Genomic DNA, 22,681 nt, shown 5'->3' on the forward strand with positions numbered 1-22,681 from the left:
AGGTAGAACTTATACGTCATGGTGCATAATGACAACTGGACCTGCCACCCTCGTTGTCAGATGGAAGTGATGGCTCACTGTAGTATTGTTCCCCCATGGACCTGCAATTCCTGGCCCCAGGAGTGCCTGGAGGTGTGACCGGGCATGGCTGGCCCTATTTATGAGTGTTCAATGGCTTCTTATTCTACAGCAGGGAAACTTGGGGTGGAACCCAAGCTGGCTTTTTCTTAGGGAAGAAACTCTCCTGAGGGTTTTCTTTTTCAGTCCTTCGTTGCCTATGCGTCATATGACTCCTCCATGGTCCCTGAGGACAGTGTCTCAGCCAGTGGGGAATTAGGGATGTCTACTCCCAACCTGTGTGGTATCCACAGCTGTCTCTGTTGCCATGACAAACCCACGTGCACAAACCTGCAGCCACCTGTACAGACACCTGCATTGTTGTTGAGCCATCACAGTCATCTGCAGTCCCGTGAGAGGGAAGCTCCGAGACAAAAATAGCCCAGCCAGAACAGAAAGATGTTCCTGAGGAGTGAGCCTGGGCTGTTACTTTGCTGATCACTCAGGTTTTGGGCAGGGCTAGAACAGCAGGTTGTCTATTAGAAAAGGACCATAACTCTGGAGATACTGATAAAGATTTTTAATTTCTCAGTCCCTAGAGGGATGCTAACACTTAGCTCAGAGGCATGGGAGCATCTCCTCCCAGGCAGGAGTGAGGGCGAGGTGGGAACAGCTGAGTAACAGAGGTGGGTAAGAGGTGAGGCTCGGTTGCTGGGAAAGGCAGGCTGTTTGGTTAGGAAATAGGCAGAGGTGCTGCTGATGAGGTGGGGGGTACTGCTGGCACCATTATCAGAGGTGGGCATGGTGGGGGAGGGCTGCCTCACCCAGAAGAATACAAACAGCTCTAGCCCTGGCTCTGAAAAAAGGAGTGTGTCACATCTCTGCCCTTGTGATTAGACACATGAGAATTTGAAAATCACCTCTAAATAAGTAAAATTTAAAAAGTGTTCAGAAACAGTCTATATAGTGTCACCGTTCTTACGTTATCTGGAGAGGCCAGACCCAACCTAAGAAGTTGGCACCCAGGTTCACATCCTAGAGGGAGGTACACATGCCCCTGAAGGTGTTACAAAAGCACACAGTGGTACCAGCCTCCTTGGGAACAGCCAGAAGCTCAGCATGTCCTGCAGATCTCTACAGTCTGTCCAGGGATGCCTGGTGCCTCCCCGTCAAAGTACCCAGAACCTGTCATTTTGTTTAACATTTCCTGAACACAGTCTTCAGGCACAGAGTTAGACATACATAAGGTACATCAATTTCACAGTGTTCTTGTTCCAAAATGGCAAGTACGATGTGCCTAGATTTTATACCAAAAGTTAAACAGAATAGCCAAATATTTGCAGAACTCATTTGGCTTTTGGGAATTAGTGCCTCAGAACACTGTGGAACTTTCCCAGGAAACGCCTTTGTTAGCTCGTATTGCACACAGGGTCTTCATCTGAGAATGCTGGTTGCTTAGGCAGTCACAAACTCACAATTATGCACATTTCAGATGTCCTGAGTGATCCGTCTTCAGCATGGATACCTCTGGAAAACTCATTTCCCAACCTTCAGTTAACGCTGTACAACTAAGTTATTTCTAGCAGGGACATCTTGAGCCCTGGGGCTCTAACCTTAATGTGTCCATCACTGACTCAATTTCTCAGGCGAACCTCTGGGCCTCTGTTTTCTCTGGGCCTCTGTCAAATGGGAATAAAGATGCCTTGTCCTCCTCACATGGTTATAGGTGGATAATTCTTAGAACAAATGAGCTATTGAATGAGGAAGTACTTTTAAAAGTACCGAATGCTGTGCCAGTGTAAAGTAGGATTAAAATTAAAGACAGGGCAGTATGTCCCAGCATTGCAGAATGCCAGATGCTCCCCTGGTCATGGTACCAGTTTCTCTGCCCACTGTAGCACTTTCCCCTGTTCTACTGGCTGTTTTCCTTCCTGGGCCAGAATCAGAGCTCAGGCTGCCTCAGCAGCCTCTTCCCACTGAAGGACTAATTATGAGAACTGTGGCTTCCTTCTTAGGTGCCCCGTCATTCAAGGTCTGTCACATAGCCTTAGTTACGTAAGCTCTGTGAGTTGTCAGAAAGCTCATCCCGTCCTGGGCTCCTGCTGGGTGCTTATTATTTAATGCTGGTGCAGTAATAAGGTGCCACATGCACACACGCAATGCAGAGCTTTACAAACCAGCAGTGATTTTGGAAAGAGAAAAGTACTCAGTTGAGTCAAACTGAATATTGAGGGACAGTAAACCTGCATAAGAAGTAGATGAACGGAGCTGGGTGGTACCATTTGGTGGGCATAGGATCACCAATCAGTGTAGTTCAGATAGGAACATCTGATCTTCAAACTAATTCTCTCATTCTTTGAAGGAAAAAAACTCGGTCTTCAGAGTGAAGTGGCTTGCCGGTAACTGCCCACGAGGGTGGGTGGCAGAACTGGGTCTAGAACAGTGTTCTTAAGACTGCTTTAGAGCTCTCTGTGACTGTGGGCACCTGTCAGCACGGAGCCTACTACCTCCACTGGGCTGCGTTTCTGGCCATCCTCAGGTGACATATGGCTACCTTGCCATGGCATGGTTCTTTTAAAAACCCATCTAGTTTCCTTTAATTTTAAATATTTCAATTATAAAATAAAAACCCAATAGTGGTAGGTCAGGCAAATAAATAAATAAATAAATAAACAAACAAACAAATAAATAAATTTAAAAAAAAACAAACAAACCCAAAACATCATTTCCTAGCAGGGGTAATGGAGGTAATCTGGAGTTATGTGTCTTTTGTTCTTATGTCTTTATTCAAAAAGGCATTTTGCTCAGAAGACAGAACTCAAGTATGCAAACACATTCTATTTTTAAAATTTCTTAATGAAACGTGTTCTGAAATCCCTTTGATACTATTATAGTGTTTCCTTTTATTAGAGGAGCTGAGCAGGGATCCCTCATCAAGCCTGGGTGGCAGAGGCTGCCTGTCCCTGGTGTGGTTATCACTCTGACAGACTTGTTTGGTCCTTGAATATTGCATTGTGTTAAGGAATTGTACAATGGGCAGTTCCAGGAAGCAGAAAAAGCCTTTTAGTGAAAACATCCCTAAGTTCACTGCCAACAGTTGCCCTCCTATGAGGCTGTCGTGGACATGGCAAACAAAGCTCCCATCCGTTAGCAGCACAGCCCAATGAGAGAAGCCACTCTGTGTTAGACTCACAGGGATTCCAGAGTCATTGGGGAAAAGACAAACATGGGCACCCTCCACCCCTGTACCCCACCCTTTGGAGATCAAACTCAGGATCTTGCACATGCTCATGCTAGGAAGCGCTCTTCCACGGAGCTACAACTTCAGCTGCAAACATGGACACTTTCATCCAGAATGAGGCTAACATGAAGCTGGGTGACATACTGCTAGCAGTTGTCTTTGCTCCCTGTTAGGTTGCCCTTTAAAAAAAAAACACTAATTTTATCCTCAAGCCAATTACTTCTATCCCTGGGTGAACCTCCTTCAGAGCTCCTGGAAGGTTTAAGAGAGAAGTCCCATAGGACACCCAGCTTCAATGGTGTAAAAGAAACAACTTTTTGAATTTAAACAGAATATTTTTAAAAGAATCAGTTTTTCAACTCCCATTTGTGAAATGGCTCTCTTCTGATTTTGGCCTTATGCATTTTCATATCTGAGGACAGGGGAAAGAAGACATGTTATTTTTGGAAGGTTGGGGGTATTTAGCCAGGTTAGCAGTGATAACACCAGGAAGAAGAAGAAGGAAAAGTCCATTCTTATACATTAGGCCTTTTCAGTGGATAACAAATTGGTGTTAAAGGCTGGCTGTTCAGATGCCACCCTTCACTAGACCTAGGAAAGAAGAGGTGTATTCAAGGCCAGCATTCTTCAAAGCAGCCACAGTCAGAGAAAACTGAAGTCAGAATTCACAAACACTAACCCACCCACTATTGTAATTGTGCAGAAGTTAACTGGTAAAAAACCATACCTAACCTAAACAACAGCAAAACAACTTCAGAAGCACAAGTACTCCTGTGCTTCAGAAGCACAAGCTCATCTCAGTAGATATTGGCAAGATGGTCCCACTGTGTCCTGAACTCTTCCCTGTCTTCACCCCATGGTTCCCATTAGGTCTTCTGTGAGAGAAACATTTGTTAAGAGTACGCAGTATTTAGAATGTTTCATATGGAATGTGCTAGGAGCCTTAAAAATAGTTCTGAATGAGAAGTGGCCAAGCATGGACACTGGTCAGATTTCACATATAAATGAAACCAAGCCTGTGCCCAGAGGATTGAGTTTCTGGGTCAGAAATCTCAAAGAGCTCTTCTCCCTAGCTCTCCCTTTTATCCTTTAATCAACCAAGCACATGGAACATCTGCGATCCCTTATGTCTCAGCTGTGAAATACCAGCCGCAGTGAAACTACGTGGGGTTTATGCCAAGTATTTGTACACATGTATTGACCTCATATACTGCTTTTGAAAGAGGTGGTACCAAAATTGGCCAGGACAAAATGGAACTCTCACTAGAAACAAAGTTGTGGTAATGGAGATCTTGTAGACTTATAACATACAAGTAGCATTGGTGGTTATTATAGCATTCCTCTTTTTGTTTATTGAGATGGTGACATTATCTTCTTAAGGGTGGAAAGATTTTATAAGTTACTTTTTCTGGGGACGTTCAGGAAATTAACAATACGAATCATTCTGGGATTCAACCCCTATGGGCAGAAGGATGGCATTGGATCTCAGGATGCTGGCTCAGGGTGAAGGGTGGTTATGATGTCAAGATTAATGTCTAGACAGCCTTGGAAACAAGTGTGAATGGCACTCATTTAAGTAAACTACCATATAGATCAAGGTGAATTTGTTTTATAACCAGAATCTTAGGTAAGTGAGCAAAGGATGACTTTTAGAATAAAACTTTTGGGGAATTGATAGTAAAGGGAAGTATATTTTTTCCTAGAGGAAATGTATGTCATGTGAAAATGTTCCCCACTTGTATGTAATTATATGCAGTCATGTGGCAATGGGAGTCATTCTAGACCAGAACTCTTGCCTTGGCATGTTTGTATTTTGTTTTTGTAACACTGGAGTGACATTGGCATCCCAGCCAGGAGCAGCTACCCACAGGAGTTTTAATATTTTATTAGCAAAAATGGACCATACCGGATAATGAAACTTCTGATTGATCAATAAGTTTCTGTTGTTAACCAGGCAACAGTCTACATGTGGATCTCAATGGTACTCTTCAAAGGTGTGTTTTAATCAGAAGAGCATGTTTTTAATCAAATGATGTTGAAGTATGAGGCTATCTCTCTGTTTGAAATAAAAATAATTTAAATATTTATTATGATTGAAGCCAACCTAATACAGGGTTAGCATCCCTAATCTGAAATATGAAATGCTCCCAAATCCAAAACTTTCTGAGCATCCATGTGACTCTAAAAGTGAAAAATTCCATACCATGAAGTCTTTGTTTCATGGACAAATTTATTAAAAACATTGAACAAAGTTACTTTCCATCTGTGTTTATAAGGTAACAAAACATAAATAAATTTCATGCCTAGATTTGGGTCCCATTCCCAAGATATTTTATTATTCATATGCAAATATTCCATAGTCCATCCCCCCCCCCCCCAAAAAAAATCCAAAACACTTCTGGTTCCAAGCATTGTGGATGAAGGATTACTCAACGTATATAGAAACTAAATTAAACAAAAAGCTTGATTAGGATATCTGTTTTAATGTGAAATAGTTCAAAACTTTGGCTGGCACCTAATGCATTAAAATATGGACAGTCTTTGCATCTTAAATTTATGGAATAATTTGTAACTAAAAAGTAAAGCCAGCAGCTGAGCAGCCCAGGCTGCCTGAAAACATTCTTGCAGAAAACAACTGAGTGGTAGAAGAGAAGACCCCTGAGGGTAGGGTTTGGGCAACTTCATCTATTATCATAACCCCAATGCTTTGAACAGTGCCTGTATTACAAGTGCATAGTGTTTGCTGAATAAAATGCTGCATAAAATATAAAACTCCTCTTATTTACATAGCTGAATTCCAAGAATAGGGAGTCTTCAAGGGTTGGAATTTATTTCAGAATTGAAAACAAGAGCAATATCTGGGTTAGGTGCGTGGATGGAAACAAGGGACAGAGCCTTAGGCCCAACACAAGCAGGGAAAGAAATTCACAAGAGAAATATTTGCCTCCTGGTTGCTGGGCAGGAGAGAGGTAGCAGAGGACACTTGTTTACACAGCGTGGGCTCTGGTTGGGAGTGGGAGCCACAGCTGGCTCTCACATGGGATCAAGCTTTGAACTGATGTTACCACTTTGGTCCAGGAATCCTCAAGGAGAGGGACTTAAGTCTTACTGCTGGCTTCTGCAAGTGCAAAGCCAGTCTGGAGGCACATTCTTAACCAAGTGGCATGTGAGACCCATAGATAACTGCCCATTGAAGATGAACTCACGGTGCAAAACTTCAAACACACAAAGATACCCTCCAGCAGCAAGAGCTGGCAAGAATTCTAAGACCTTTAGATTGTAGGATTGTCAGACACCATATAAAAAGTGGGTTCAGAACTATTCAATTATGCAGGTATATAGAAAAAAGGGAAAATTGCTATTATAAGATCACACATTTAAAAATAAGAAAATATAACTTTTAGGAATGAAAAATTAGTTGAGATGAATTCAGTGGAATAAATTCCATATGTAGAGAAATGCCTCTTTTCAAAGAGAATCCACATATAAAAGACTGCAATAACAACTAGTAAATCAAGAAGCAGTTAATTCAGAAGTTCTTGAATTTCTTAGGGTTGGATGAGTTTAGATATCTTACTTGCAAATTTTTATCCCAAATTTGATGAAACCCCAGTGGGTCTGATTTTCTTTTCTTCCTTTCTTCTTTCTGCAAGAGCATCCCCCGCTACCCCCGCATTATCCCTTGTGCTAAGCGATCGGCTCTGCTGTTTTATTTTCTGCATTTCTTGTTCTTGGGGTATGATTTTTACTCATGACAGATTAGGAGAAGCAATGTCCTCAGTGACAAGTAACAGATTAATTAAAGGTCAACAAAACAAGCCAGTAAAATGGCATGTGTTTTTATTGCAACAATCCACTCTCATTCCCAGTTTTGTACATCATCTGCCTCCAAGTGTAGCACAAAGCAGTGGGTAAAATGTCTTGCTTACATTTTAATGATGCCTGAGATTTTTAGTGACAGTGTTTCCGTCTCTGTAAAACACATTTCATTTCAAATTAGTGACTGACCACTTTCTCATGCCTATTTGGACTTTGAAGGTAGACTTTAGCAATAAAAATAACAATAAATGAATCCACAGATTTATTGGCCTGTTTGTAACCTGAAGTGTAATAAGTAGATCTTTGTGTGGTTCCTCTTGGGCAGCGTGTGCCACTGAAGCAGGGCAGGTGGAGGAGAGTCATCCATCACCAGGTGGTGCAGATAGCTGTAAAGCCCCACACACCAGCTCCTCCCCATCCCCCCATCCCCAAAGTCCCAGGAAAGTTGCCTCAGAGTCACTCCACTGCTGCAACCCCGTGTGCCATGTCTCTCTGTGTTTGTCTCGAGCTTGTGCAGATGTCTGTCCTGCATTGTCACCTGAGGCAGAGTTCTTGTTTCTAAACCCCTTCCTTTATCCCACCAATCAGCTCAGGGGCCCCCCTGTTTTACCTGAGCAGAGTGTATCGATAGAAGAGCTACAGGGTCAGCTCGCGCAGGCGGCCAGACTGCATCAAGAGGACACAGAGACATTTACAAACAAGATCCGTAAGGTAAATATTAACTCGAATTTCAGCATGACCGCTTCTTGGTCTGCAGAGCCCCTCAGGAGATATGCCATGATGCATTTTAAAAGAATGCTGCCTGTCCTGTACAGACCCACAGGCAAATAGAAAGGTTACCCAATTGAGCTACCCCCTCTCAGATGTGCCAAAAAGACAACTATCCACCATTTTGTGCTGGAAGACACATTTCAGCACTTTGGTTTCCCCTGTCTAAGTATTGTGAGGATGCCTGAATCCACAAATAGTACCAAATCCCAAATATATTACTTTTTCCTATACAGTACATATATACCTATCATGAAGTTTAACTTATAAGTTATGCACTGAACAGGATTAACAATAATATGTGATAAAAATAGAATTATTATAACACTATACTATAATAAATGTTACTTAAAATTTAAGAATTGGCTATTTCTGGGGTTTTCTAGGTCATATTTTTGGAGTATGACTGTGGGTAACTAAAACCTAAGAAAACAAAACCACGGATAAGGGACAATGGTTGTGTTTTACATGAAAGGACCAGGAAAGTTTTCTGCATATCTGATCTAAACTTTCCTGTAGCAGTACCAACCAGGCAACTGACATAAAACAAGAACCTTAAATGCAAGGAGAAAAGGAAGTGTGTCTATCACCTTGGTCAATGTTAAGTGAATCTTCTGATAGGAATATCAACTCATCCTAAACTGTCAGTCTTCAAAAATACTGCCACTAATTGAGCTGTGGCCTGATTAACTTCTAGTTATTTTAGAATAACCTATTACAGGCTAATTATTCTTTATCCACTAAATCCTTTCCCAGAGCTCTTAGTAGAAGGGATTCACAGGTAACAGGCACTCTGGCTCTAGGCCTCCCGAGGATAGTCCAGTCCCTGACACCCTGCATCTAATTAAGCTATAAACAGATATGTAAGTTCAGAATTGCTATCACTGCTCTTTTCCCCTTGCATTTGCTGTCGAAAGATAGCTGTCATTTAAAATGAAACAAAGCAGTTGATATTGAATAGTGGACCTTGATATTTTATCATGCAATATACTATGCAAAGTAAGGTTCCTGGTATATCCAAGAATTTATTTTGGCAAGGAATATATGCTGTATGTATATGCCTCCAGGGTGACTCAGGCCAAGAGGATCTAAATGGGTCACAAACTGATTAAAGGATCGCCTGCTGCACTTTGCAGCTTAGGGAGGTTAGAGTTGAACAGCAGGGAATGAATATTTTCTGCTATCCTCTCCCCCAAGAGGCATACCCCTTTTCAAATGTTTTGCTTGTAAATCAAGTTTCACTATCATTACCAAAGGAAAACAATTCCATATTGTACAAACGACCAATTCCTAACTAATTAAAAAGATTTTTTTTTTAAAGCATTGTACCAAAAATAGTTTGAAAAGGGAGTTTATCCCTGGAGGCTGATAGTGCAATGGTAGAATCTCAGGTGTGTCTAGTACTTGGATTAATGAGAAAGGAGTATTTTGAAGCAGAGACTTAAGAAATGAAGAGATATTGTCCTTCAGGTTTGTTCAAAAGTTAAAGGAAGTTGTCCCCTAACATGGTCGTAGGGCAGAAGGTCAGATCTGAGATTTGGGAAGCACTTTGAAGCATGGAACAGAAGGAGTCAGAAAGGGCAGTATGTTTGTGTGTGCGGGGCAGTGTCAGAGTGAGCCAGGACAGGGTGCTGCAGATAGAGGGGCATGAGAATGGCCCTTTGAGATGTAGCACCCCTCAAAATGATATCTTGAGATCTTTCTATAGCATCTCAGGGAAAGAGCTGTGTTGGCTTCGTGTGACCCCCGAGGAAGCTGGATTTTTCCCTCAGTGAGGCAGGTGGCTGAGACAACAGCAAGTGAGAGATTTTGGTGTGCCAGGCTGCCCCCACTTTATCTGAGCTTGTATCCACAGGGTGATAGCCAGCGGTGGAACTCCCAGACTGCTGAGGTTCTGGATAAAATTGCCACTTTCAGCCTGAAGTACAGTAGATAACCATTGTCACCACAGTAGCCACAGAGACAATTGCATAGATCCACAGACCTTCCCACAGCCACTTCTGTCTTCCCCTGGCCTTTATTTAGCACATTAGCCGAATTGGTGTCATCTTTAGCATATTGGTGTCACCTGTAGGCAGCCATTGTCCTAGCCTCAGGTTCCTCAGAAATAATGTAGTTCTTTAGGATAAAAGAAATCACTCCCTTTTTGGCACAAGGCGGAATGTTAAATTAAGAGAGGACAGCTGATAATGACCAGGCTGCCATTCTAATCTTTGTTTGGGAGATGGGGTGGGTCTATGGAATAGAAACCTTTAATCTCATGTATCACTTTAGCTAATATAAATATTATTCTTGTGCCCTTATCTACAAAATACAATTTTACTTACACCCTCACTATTGACACATAATAATCATTTGTCTCTTGGAAGAGTGCCACCACACATGGTGGCGGGCACCTGTAGTCCCAGCTTCTTGGGTGGCTGAGGCAGGAGGAGTGCTTGAGCCCAAGAGTTTGAGTCCAGCCTGGGTGGTGTAGAGAGAAACTCTCTCAAACTGAAGAAAGACAACAAAACAGGAACTTAGAGCTCAGGTGGAAGAATCTTCTTTTTCAGCAATGCTTTTATTTCCCTAAGAAAATCTGCTATACATATCTAATAGGTAGGTTCAGCCTTCAGTGTGGAAGTAGGTACTTACTTTCTTGTTTGCTGATCATTGTATGCAGCTAAAAAAAAAAAAAATTCCTTCTGGCTTTAACTGCTGTGCTCTCTGGCTCTTGGTGGGCCTTCTCTTGGCTAGGTATTCTCTTTCTATGAGGGGTTTTGGGGAACTAGGGGTCTCAGGAAATAAAAGAAAAGGCTTTCCATTTTCTTTCTTCTTTATAATTACAGTGCACCCTTATGTGCCAACTCAGGCACAGTGGGATCTACTTAAATGGCATTTGAATCAGCTGCAAGCCATTCATCAAAGAAACAGTTTTTTTTCTGAAGGGGTTTAGAGACATCTAGAAACACCATGAGAGACTGGCAGGGAAAAAAAATGGTTCTAATACCTTTCTTTGAAATAGCACCTGCTTCTGAATCTTAAAGCTCATGAGATTTTATACATCATATGCACCTCAAGTTGTTCATCACTCTAAACTTATGGGGGTCCTGTGTTTCTCATCTCCTTTGTACGATGGTCTAAATTGAATGGCAGTTTGCAGTTGGTTGGGTTTAGGTGGCAAATTGGAATGAGCCTTGTGTCAGTCTTTCCCTTTGATTTCATTCAAGATGGAGGAGGAGCACCTCTATGCCTTGAGGTGGAAGGAGCTGGAAATGCACAGCCTGGCCTTGCAGAACACCCTCCATGAACGAAACTGGAGTGATGAGAAGAACCTGCTGCAGCAGGAGCTCCGGTCCTTGAAGCAGAACATCTTCCTCTTCTATGTCAAACTCAGGTGGTTGCTGAAACACTGGCGGCAAGGGGAGCAGATGGAGGAGGGAGGAGAGGATTTTACGGAGGTAAGGCCATCCATAGAGTTCATTTTATTTGCATCTGTTTTGTTCTTGACCCTAGACACTGCTGTCCCTTCCCCTACACATAAAGCCGTGTCCTGTTATTTTTAATTATTTTGTCAATTTCAGTCCAAGCCATGGAAATGCAATGGCTTATCCTGTTATATATGAAACCAAGAATTCCATGCTGTACTTGGAACTAGTTTTGTGAGTATCCTGGTCTATAACTCCTTTCTGGAATGAAGTTTTGAGGTCATCTCCTTTGTTCTTGATTTATTAATTCATTGAAGTTATCACCATGAGGTTTTTTGCCATCTCATTCACCTTTGGTGGTTTATATAAGCTGGTTCTAGAATATCTGCTCTCCTTTCTGTTATAGTTTGCGTTTCCAGATGCTAGAGCCTGTGACACCCATAAGGGTCTCTTCTAAGTCTCACATGGGTCACTTTGTCACCTCTGAAATTCATATATATTCTTCCCTTTATGTCTTAATTCCTGAATTCAAAACAGCAATGGAACAGAGTTATTTGCTTTCTGATTGATTTTTTTGTTGTTGTTGTTGATGAAATTAGAGTGACCTCTAGCTCCACAGGCTCTGTCCTGGCTTTGCTTTTTGGTAAGCATAGGCCTGGAACTGCTGACCTGTGCATTCTGTCCATCCACACCCAGACTACTTAACCCGTTTAAGGCATTGTAAATAGCTGGTTTCCTTTGAACCTACAAAGACCTTTTGTCTGCTTCCCACTCTAGTGAACAGGGTATATAATTTAAAGTTGTCCTGTGAATGGTGATTCTCTTTCCTCAGGGTAAAAAAGTTTTAAAAAATTAATTCACCCAGCTTCCAAGTGTTCATGACAGGGAAAACCTTTGCTAGGAAAGGCTAGAAGTAAAGTTTCTTGTTGGCCAATACTATAGAATTCCTCTAATTTATAAAGTTATAGCTAGAAGCAATACTAATTTATAAGAAGTAAAATGTCTCATTAACCTTTTCTAATAAATGGGTCACCCACATTATGCCATTTAAATGGAAGAAGGGTCAATGAGAGAAATAGCCAAATTGAGCATCTTAGGGAAAATAGGCAAAGGAGGAAAGAACTTAATCCATTAAGCCGATGGTTAGCCTCAAACAATAGTTTCAATAGTCCCAACCACTTCAGGAGGCTGAGGCAGAATGATCCCTTGAAACCAGAAATTCAAGGTCAGGCTGGGCAATACAGTGAGACTCCATTAAAAAAGAATCAGGCTAGGATTGTAGCTCAGTGGTATAGGGCTTGCCTAGAATATGTGAGGCACTGGGTTTGATCCTCAGTACCACATAAAAATAAAATAAAGGTATTGTGTTCATCTACAACTAAAAAATAAATTAGCCAGGTGCAGTGGCTCACATCTGTAATCCCAGTGGCTCAGGAGGCTGAGGCGGGAGAATCTCAAGTTCAAAGCCAGCCTCAGCAACTTAGCAATGCCCTAAGCAACTTAGTGAGACACTTTCTCAAAATTTAAAAAAAAAAAATAAATAAAACAGGCTGACGATGTGGCTCAGTGTTAAAGCACCTCTGGGTTCATTCCCTGATTACATACATACACACACAAAATCAGACTGTATTGCAAAAGGATGAGGGCAAAGCTATGATCATCATATGCTACTCATTTCAGGGTGAGCATCCAGAGACCCTCTCTGAGCTTGGTGAGCTTGGAGTCAAGGGGAATCACCAAGTGGATGGACCAGACCAAGATGATGGTGACCAAGGCTCTGGCTTTCCAGTGGGGGAGTGTTCCCCACATGTCCCCGTGCAGCTTGGTGATCATGGATCACGGCTACAGGCTGTGGATGGGGGACCACTCCACAGGCAGGTGGGTGTCTAGATCAAACCCATCCTTCTGTCTACCCCTGGGAAAGGAGACTCCCCAAGCCACATTTGTGCCATCTTTTTACAAGTTCCCAAGTCTGGTGTTCCTGGTAGTAGGAAAGTCCTCTGACTCTGGCCCCCTGCTGCTGCTTGTGATGCTGGATTTTTGCTATGAATCATATTGTTCAGCCTTTTATCTTAGTATCAGCCCATTAATTCATCTGTCTTACCCATATAAATAAGGGTAGTAGTCAGATCAGAGCAATAGAATCCAGCAAATATATCATGGGAGGAAAAACTTTATAGAATCATCTTGGACTTTTAAAATTGACCATTCTTGCAAGGAATTGAGAACACTGAATACAATGCTTCTATCACAGAGAAAGAACTTCCAGGGCTTTTTTACTGTCATTAGCTAAACAGCAATTGCCAACATCACTGAATTGACAACATAATTTGTAAGGAAAAAAAGAACAGTGTTTTTAAATTTAAATTCTCAACTTATATAAAGTCTTTCAAGTTCTCTTTGGCCACTCGAAACATAATGTTCCAAATAAAAATATTTGATGAACTCTTGAAAAAAATGAAAGCATATACCAAAAGAGGTGGTATCACAGTATTATTCAGTAATTATAAAGTGTTTCTGAGCCCCACAGAAATAGACCCTGTTTTATAAACCAAAAGATACTACTGATAACATATAATGTTTTTTTTTTTTTCATTTTTCTACCAAATGGCAGCTATAGTAGATTTGGAAGATTAAGGTCTTGACAGGAATTGAGAGACCCTGTAGTAAAGCTATCTCACTCTTGGACTTTGAGTCCCTCTGACCCAACTTTTCTTCTTAGAGGGCTTGGACAGCCAAGCCAGAGCTCCTGTGCCACCCCCCCAGCCCCCCAGGGTGTCTGTGTCCTGGGGTGAGGACACAGCCTATTGGACACTGGGCATTGGGTGCGGCCTCAGCCTCAGGCATTTCTGAGCACTCCCTCTATGCTGAGTTCTGTAGCTGCTGCTCCTCTCGTTCAAGCCTCCTCCGCCCAGAGCCACTGTGGGTCAAGTGGGAGGAGGTTGTCATCAGGACTTTGGCCCAGATCCAGATGAGGAAAGCTGTGATGTTCTGAGTCCAGATAGGGGGAATTTGGGGTTTTCTCCTCAACTGCTCTCTCTCCATATATAAATCATATTTCATACCAAAACAGCTGTTTCCCTTGTACACCTATTCACCTCTCATTCTCCCCGAATAATGTGACTCAAGAAATGGAACAGACTTTCAAGGGAACCTTTACCCATCATCTCAGGAGGTGGATCATTATGAGGGTGTCTGTGGGGAGGTTTTAGATCATGGAAGAAGTTTTCCAGCAATGATCTAGTTAGAAACTAAAATCTTACTTTGCAAATAATGCTTTCAAATCTAGTAATTTTATTATTTTTAAAAGATGTCAATCAGTTCGTAAAAAATATCTGTGATTAACTCAGATGGTATTCCTTGATGGCCAGTTATACATAACCTGCTGCATCTAAGACCACTTGGTGGGTGTTTCCCACACATGCATCCAAATGCTTTGGAAAAGGAAAACAATGTAACACATCTGGTTTTGTAAACAACAGTCATGGAAAATGTTACCCTTGGGGTGGAAAATAATGTAAAGTCACTCAGTTGGAACCGCCCATTCAGTATATTTTAATGTTGTTTCCCTTTGCCTCCTGTTCTTTCCAACACTAATTTTTCGTGATTGCCCTTAAAAGTGAGGCAGACATATGAGTTTCCATTACATATAGCATGCAGTAGAAGCACCCATATGGGCTAACTGTGTAGCATCCAGATAGTCAAAATCAGGTTTGTTTTTCACTGGATTCATCTGTCCACAGTAGTGAAAGCAAAGCTCTGTGTGCACAATGCCATATGTCCAAGGACAGAAGATTAATGAGCTCTACTGTAAGCGACAGCTGGTTTACTGAGAGTGAACATTCTTGATTAGAAGATTTGCCTCTCTGCTAGTGGCATGGGTATTAGCCAGGAAGCCTGGATGCAAGAGCCAGCCCACGTGCTTACAGACCTGCTGTGCAGAGCTGGGGCCTCTTCAGAAGCATGAGAACCTCATAAAGCATTAAACAGCTTGGGAAACAGGGCCAAATCACTTTCTCAAGGATAAATGAGCAAGTAACAAAATTTCTCAGGCCTTGGTTTTTGATTTGTGTCATACCACACATTCTCATTGTTGAATATAGTAGATGGCAACATTTATCATGTCCAGAGAGATAAAAAATAAAATTACATGTACCAGTGTACCTTGGGAACAATTCAGGGAAGATCATCAGGTTGGCAAACATTTGGCTCTGTTCCTTGCTTCCCAGTCTTCAGTTACACGATCTTGTGGCAGCGACCTGGTTATTCTTGAGCACAATAAGCACTTTGAGTTTGCCTCTCTACCTGAAAGAACAGAAGCCAAGAATGCACAAGAGCCATGTGGATGGTTCTCACTGTACTCCAACACACTTGCTGCTTTTTTGTTGGGCATATAAGGTCAACATTCCTAAGGCTGTTTATGCATTTTTTTACTTCTTAGTAATTCCTGAAGGTTAGGGTTTTTAACTCAGGTGATTCATGGTGCTGGAATTGTGACCCTATGGTTCTGACAACTAGTCTTCCTGGCATTAGGTTAATTAGAAGATAATTTACTTTTTCATTCAAGAATGTGACATACATAATGAGCTGAGGTTGTGGCTCAGGGGTAGAACACTTGCCTAACATGTGTGAGGCACTGGGTTCAATTCTCAGCACTACATATAAATAAATAAAATAAAGGTTCATTGACAACTGAAAAAATTTTAAAAAGAATGTGACATACTATTCTTAATTAAAACGAAGAACCTAACATAAAATTCATAGCCTGGGCTAAAGGAATGATGTTTCATATCTGTCTCTAAGGGTTCATCTGCTACTGGTCACTGAAGCATCTCATCCAGCCCAATCTCAGGGCTGAGTAGAATCTTGTCCCTAACCTAGGGCTCGGCTGCAGTGTTGGTACCTGGAGGGGCTGCCCTGAAAGTCAGCCCTGTCCTCCGGCCACAGAACCTTTGGTTTCCTGGTCCTGGACTTTGCCCAGCTCCAGTACAAGCAGTGTGACTTTCTGGCTGTCTTCCTCCCCTCTTTCTGTGTTACAGAAGATTTAAAAAACAACTTCCTTAAAGATCTCTTCTATCAAATGAGGCCTGTATGTCAGAACTGTGAACTTCCCTGATTTTTTTTTTTTTTAAATAAGAAAGCTCTCCTCTCGAGTCTAGATAGCATTTGCATTTTCATTTTGCATGGTATACCGTTGTTAATTCTTTGGACTCCTCAGCTTTACAGCCTCACCTAGGAGACATGCCAGGGAACCAGACCAGAGCTCATAATTGTGAAACACACGACTTAAAGATTTTTTTCTTCTTCCATATTTTTTATTGGTACATTATAGATGTACATAATACAATACTTGATTTTGCTATGAATTTATTAATATTTCTATGACTCTGCAAATTGCACAAGCATAGATAAAAATTCATATGTACCTTAGGGTACTCTCTTTGCCCTTCATCCTGCCTTCCAGAGTTAACCACAGCTGGCTGTTTACAATATACTTTCTAAAGTGGTAAAGCTTTAAGTCTTGCTAAGAATTAATTTTTTCCCAAAGGGCCACCTGATTTTCATCAGACCTTCCCTGATTTCTTAGGCCTGTGAGCTGACGACTCAATGTTTATAAAGTATTTAACATGTACTACACTAATTCTTTCACATACCATATTTGTTCTTGGTGAAAATTATGAAGAACGCAGGAACAGAGCCCTCCTGAATGGTACCCTGGGCACATTCTTGCCTAGAGGGTAAAGGACTTTTGTACATAAATGAAACTATCATTCCTGAAAACTTCCATCACAGATTATATTTTCAGGGTCAGTCTTAAATGGCCCATTCTCTTTTATCTGTAGGGGGAATATTGGTTTTAGAAAAGAATCTTAAAATTAGTCTGAATGTAACAGTGAAGGTAAGAAGGACAAATTGCTTATTTATAAAAATGTTGCTGGATGTGTGAATGTTTCTGCTAATCTCAAGGTAAAAGTCTTGGGTAAAGGTCTTGTCTCAGCTTCCTGCTCATGAGGAGTTGTCTTTACTGAATGCTGCATAAAATCCCCCTCTTTTGTGTATCAAGTAGAACTATGCATGCATGGTTGGGGGTCAGGGCAGCTACTGTAGCATTGCAGAATTCCCCTGCCTGTGTGGGATAACATAAGTAAGTAGGAGGCTGAGGCCATTAACTCTATTTTGTGACTGGCTTTTTGTGGGTCAACCATAGCAGCAGGTCAATATGTCTATTTTAACTTTAGATTAAACCTGCCTCCAAAGTTAATGGATCTGAGGCAAGCCAAGTAGAGCTAATGGTGGTATGATTCCATCTGATGCACATCTTAGAAATCTATGAGTCTGAAAAATAGCTGGCATTGTATCACAAATATATGGGCATATTACCTTATCTAATACTCCCCTTTTACTTTCTATGAATAATTTTTACTGTAGACTTGAATAGCAGTCTGATTGTTTGAAAGCCAGTTTTGAACTTGTTATAAAGTGTGACACATTATAGTGCAGCAAAGCTCCTGATCTCAATTTTAGGATTACTTTAAGCCTTACCCAAGAGAGATGAGCCACTAAGGGCAGAAATGCCTTTAGAGAAGGAAATGGTGAAGCCTTTGCTAGAAAACCAATCAGCTGATATGTGAAGAGATTGGAAAGTTGTGTTTTTGAGTTGAACCTTACCTGTACTTCACAAATGTACAAGCCAAAAGGTTGCACAGCTGGGCCTCTGGCACAGAAGGTTCTGAAAGCTCCATATCCAAGATGATTTTCAGTATTAAAAAAAAATCTAAGTGGGCCTGAGTCTTAATTTGATTCCTGACTTGATTTTGGTCATCATTTTACCCATTGCCTGGCCCAGCAAGGGGCACCATCAGGGGAAAAAATGAATAAAGTGACCTTTCAACATTTTTTCAAGATAGCTTACTATTATTTCCCTTGATATAGGAAATGAAATTAGTTTCATAGAGATTAGATGGCTTTTCTAAGGCAAAGTTAAAAGAAAAACCTTGGCAAGGTATAATGTCAGAATTTGAATATTCCAGGGTTGGTTTGTCTGGCCTTAGTGGAGACGGGCCTAAATTGTGGTCTAGGCTCTTATCTCCTTAACAGAGACCTTGGTAATCCCTCAGTGAATAGAAATAGTTTTTCTTTTGCAAAACAGGGAGCATGACAGTTTGCACCCCATATTGAGGTGAATTGTAAATAAGGTCCTATAGGTAAATAACTGAGCAAAATTCCTGGCACATAGGAAATAATATTAGTGATCCTGGTTACTGTTTACATATATAATATAAATCTTTTAGAAGAATTGTGCTCACCCATGGCTCATTATGGTCTCTAGAACTATTGACCCAAACATCGATTCTGACTGTTGTGCATTCACAGTAGAAGTTGCCCTGGATTCCTGCCATGTCACACACTGCTCCTGGGTGATTATGATAACAAATACCAATAGCGTGGATGCTCTGGGCTCTTATTCTATTTGGCATCTTTCCTCAAAGCAATTTTGGAGCTCATTCTATGTAGATTAATATTGTCCTGGGATCTTAGGATACTCTGACTTAAATGTGCATAAATTTTATTGAATCTGATATCTACTAATACCAAAAATGTATTCAATAAAATTTATGACCTAAATGTGCATAAATTTTATTGAATCTGATATCTGTTAATACCAAAAAGTACTTGCTTTGCATCCAGAGAAACCAAAATTTTAATTTGCCAAAGGACTATAAAGTTCTGATTCTAATGTTATTAGCAGTCACATGATATAGGGAGTAAGAATAGCACATATTGAACCATATATGGATTGGGATTCATAGAAAGTTATTGATTATATGTAAGAATGTATTATGTGTGGTTCTCTACTTTCTCTTTGGTGAAAATTAGATGACAGCCCCAAAGACTGGATCAAATTTATTTTCATTATTTTATGTTTTAAATTCTTTTGATGCAAAAAGTATTGATTTTTATGATGGAAATATTAAGAAAATATCATATAATGCAAGTTTTTTTATCAAATTCTCTGAGAAGATGTACATTTCTAAGAAGAGTGTCAAAACACCTCTTCATCAGTTGCTTTTATATAATTTTGGTTTTTTTATACTTTTATGTTTTCCGATATTCTTGGTGTGGAATTCTGAAAAACTGTTCTGCATTTAGGTTTCACAGAGTTCATGAGCCTCTATCTTCTTGAGTGTAGTGGTAACTTATTTATACTCAGATGGTTGGAAGGATTATAGGATCCTTAGAAGGTTCTCTGTCTGATGAAGTTTTCAAATGATAACTTATTTGTGCTCTTACTGCCTTTTGTTCTGAGTAAAAATTTTTGTTCAAGATGAGAAAAACTCAAGAGCAATGAATACTAACAAATAGGCTTTTCTTCTCCATCACAGGTCTAGTCTATCTGATATTATTTTTTAAAGAAAGAGAGGAGAGAGAGAGAGAGAGAGAGAGAAAGAGAGAGAGAGAGAGAGAGAGAGAGAGAGAGAGGGAGGGAGGGAGGGAGGGGAGAGAGAGAAGAGAATTTTTTTAACTATTTATTTTTTAGTTATTGGCTGACACAACATCTTTGTTTGTATGTGTTGCTTAGGATCAAACCCGGGCCTCACGCGTGCCAGGCGAGCGCACTACTGTTTGAGCCACATCCCTAGCCCTCTATCTGATATTATAACTTCTTAAATTACAAGGACAACTACAGAGTTTTCAGTTAATTTGCTTATATTAAGTAATTTTCTAGTCTACCTGTATTTAAATCTAAACATATCCCAGATATCATAAATTCGTCTCATATTTGTATAGCCTTTTTTGTGTGTGTGTTGAGGGGATCAGCTAGATTGTTTTAGAAGGATGACTAAGAAGACATGTGAGCATGCAGGATCTGAGCTGGACCCCGTGCCCTTGCTAAATGGGGCAGTGAGGTTCACTGAGGATGGGGTTCTGCCTGAGAGTGTGTGCTCTGTGTTGTTGAAATTGAGCTTGTCTGCATGCAACCGGACTTAGAGAGCTTTTATTCCTCCTGCTTCATAAGTGATCCAAACAAGAATGTCCTGGGAGCCCAGGACGCACTCTGGTGCTTTCTGCTTGAGACAAGAGGCCCACATGGTCTGTATTAACAGGGAATCATAATTGACTCAGTGTATTTAATTCATTTGGATAAACCTTTCTGATATAATGCCTATGCTGGCACAAATTAAGATAGAAATCATGGTTTTGAAATTTACCTTCAAAGGGCTGGACAGGTCTTAGGAAATATGTCTTTTATGTGAGATAAACAGGTCGATAATAAAAACCCATTCTCCATTGACCAGACATGTCTGCATGCTTAACCTGAGCCAAGGATTGTGCAGAACACTGGAGATGTGGGGGTGTGTCAGGGCTGCCTCTCCCTCAGATACATACAGAAGTGGTAATGGTGGTGAGACAGGAACAAGATGAGCAAGTAGAGGTGGTTCTCATTCATGAGATTAGTGAGACCAGTGCAGAGTACTGAGGCAGAAAGGGGAAGGCTAGTAGTTCAGTCTCAGGGGACCACAACAAAGCCTGCAGAAAGCAGGGTAAGCATTTTACTGTTGGTTCTAATTGTAATCCATCCAAAGAACCCTCCCAACCTCATGCCATGCTTGTCACTGATAAAACAGTTTGGTGACCACAGTCCAAGTATGGCCACCCTATAAATTTAGGAGTAACTAGGCCTTCATGATTTCACTTCTAGTCTGACAGCCGTCACTAGAGTGAAAGCATGTAAGGAGGAGAGTATGGATCTTGTATGGATGGATCTTCTCATGTCCGCAATCCCATGGCAGAGCAGCAGGCACAACTCAGTTCTAGATGTCTGAAGACTCATAGGGTGTCCTGGCAACCCTGGATTTAGAGCCACCTGTGATTTTCTGCCGTTTCCTCATTTCTGCCGCTTGGGGCCCTGGGTACCTCTCTGCTTCAGGTGCCCACAGCATTGGCCTAAGTTTCAGCCCCTAAATGCAGCATGGTACAGACGAAGCCTTCCCTCAGCCTCTTCTGATCCAGCAGTCCCCAGGAGACCAATGGCCAGCAGTGAGATCCTTTGCTCTCACCTAAGTGTAGACCACCCACCCACCCTGCACTCTCTGCCAGCAGCACCTGGGAAGCAGCCCCAGGGCCCATTGGCTGCGAGAGCCTCTCTTTTTCTAACATAATGGATGCTCTTCACTGAGGCAACTGAGCTTGATGTGCTGTTCCCACAGGTGGTGGAAAACCAGCAGCTGTTCAGCGCCCTCAAGGCCTTGCTAGAGGACTTTCGTTCGGAGCTGCGGGAAGATGAGCATGCCCGGCTGCGGCTGCAGCAGCAGTATGCCAGCGACAAGGCCGCCTGGGACATGGAGTGGGCCATGCTCAAGTGCCGCTTGGAACAGGTACCCATCCCACTTGGGTCTCCCTGCTCCTGACCACCATGTTTCCCCTGTCCTGTTAAGGATGGGTGGGGAAGAAGCACAGATTGAGCTCCCATGATAGCCCTAATCCAGGAGAAAGGAGAGGAATGGCTACTTGTGGCCTCCTTAAATTTAGTACCCAACCTTTCCCAGGCCCCTCATGTTTCTTAATATCCCCATCCTCAAGCATGAAACACAGCCTCCACTAAGGAGCATTTATCATAGCTTTATTCATCCATTCTGCACTCAACAAGGTTGTAGGGCTCACCATAGGAGGATGACCAGCTTGAAGTTGTCATCATGCTGAGCTGACATAAATCTAGACGGGAGAAAGCAGGAGCAGACTGTGGTTTAGTGATCTCTGAGAAAGGTGAACAAATCCTAGTCCTTTAGATTTTCCAAAATATTGGAAAGAGCTTGTAGACCTTCCATTGCATGCCCTTGGAAGCCCCATCAGTTCCTATCTCCTTTTTACATCAAAGGAAACCGAGGCCCAGAAGAAACAACTTGCCTCAGATCTCAGAGCCATATAGTACTGCAGGAGCCCAAGTGTCCTGCAACCTCTGAGATTTCATACCCCAGCCTATAGAGTTAAGATCAAACAACAAGAGACAGCCTTTCTTAAGTGTTTCTTCCCTGGAAATCCTTTAAAATTAGATGTTTCCTATAGTGTGCTGCTCATAGTCTCATTCAGCTCCTTGAATATGAGGAGGGAAGGAAGAATTGTATATCTGTGATCATCTATTTCCTAGGCTCTGTTTGGAGGCAAACCATAAAATCATTAAAATTTTATAGGAATTGGCTCAGTCATGAAAGGAAAAAAAAAAAAAAAGGAGACATCTTTTGTTCAGTCTTGATAAAAGACTGAAAGGGTCTTTCATGTCCCCAACTCTCTTGGTCCCTACATGTTCACCTGCACTGCCACCTGGCCCCAGGTACCCACAGTTCACCTACATTGTCACCTGACCCCAGCAACAGTGAGGTTGGGCTAA

At 41.6% G+C, this 22,681-nt stretch overlaps 1 protein-coding gene across 12 annotated transcripts in view; it reads left to right on the plus strand.

The window, feature by feature from the left end:
• LOC101965481 (microtubule cross-linking factor 1) overlaps window positions 1-22,681 on the plus strand; it is a 126,432-nt gene that overhangs the window by 79,702 nt on the left and 24,049 nt on the right. For 7 of the 12 annotated variants that reach the window (XR_013429708.1, XM_078030388.1, XM_078030393.1 and 4 more), the window contains 4 exons: window positions 7,706-7,828; window positions 11,095-11,325; window positions 12,973-13,170; window positions 21,504-21,671. Coding sequence is in view for 11 of the 12 variants with exons in the window: in XM_078030388.1 (XP_077886514.1) it covers window positions 7,706-7,828; window positions 11,095-11,325; window positions 12,973-13,170; window positions 21,504-21,671 (720 nt within the window). In the remaining variant the exon portion in view is untranslated. The remainder of the gene's footprint in view (window positions 1-7,705; window positions 7,829-11,094; window positions 11,326-12,972; window positions 13,171-21,503; window positions 21,672-22,681) is intronic. The other 5 variants (XM_078030392.1, XM_078030394.1, XM_078030397.1 and 2 more) reach the window with 3 other exon arrangements.

This window comes from Ictidomys tridecemlineatus, chromosome 13 (genome assembly GCF_052094955.1).
Source record: "Ictidomys tridecemlineatus isolate mIctTri1 chromosome 13, mIctTri1.hap1, whole genome shotgun sequence".
In the NCBI taxonomy this organism is placed as follows: Eukaryota; Metazoa; Chordata; class Mammalia; order Rodentia; family Sciuridae; genus Ictidomys; species Ictidomys tridecemlineatus.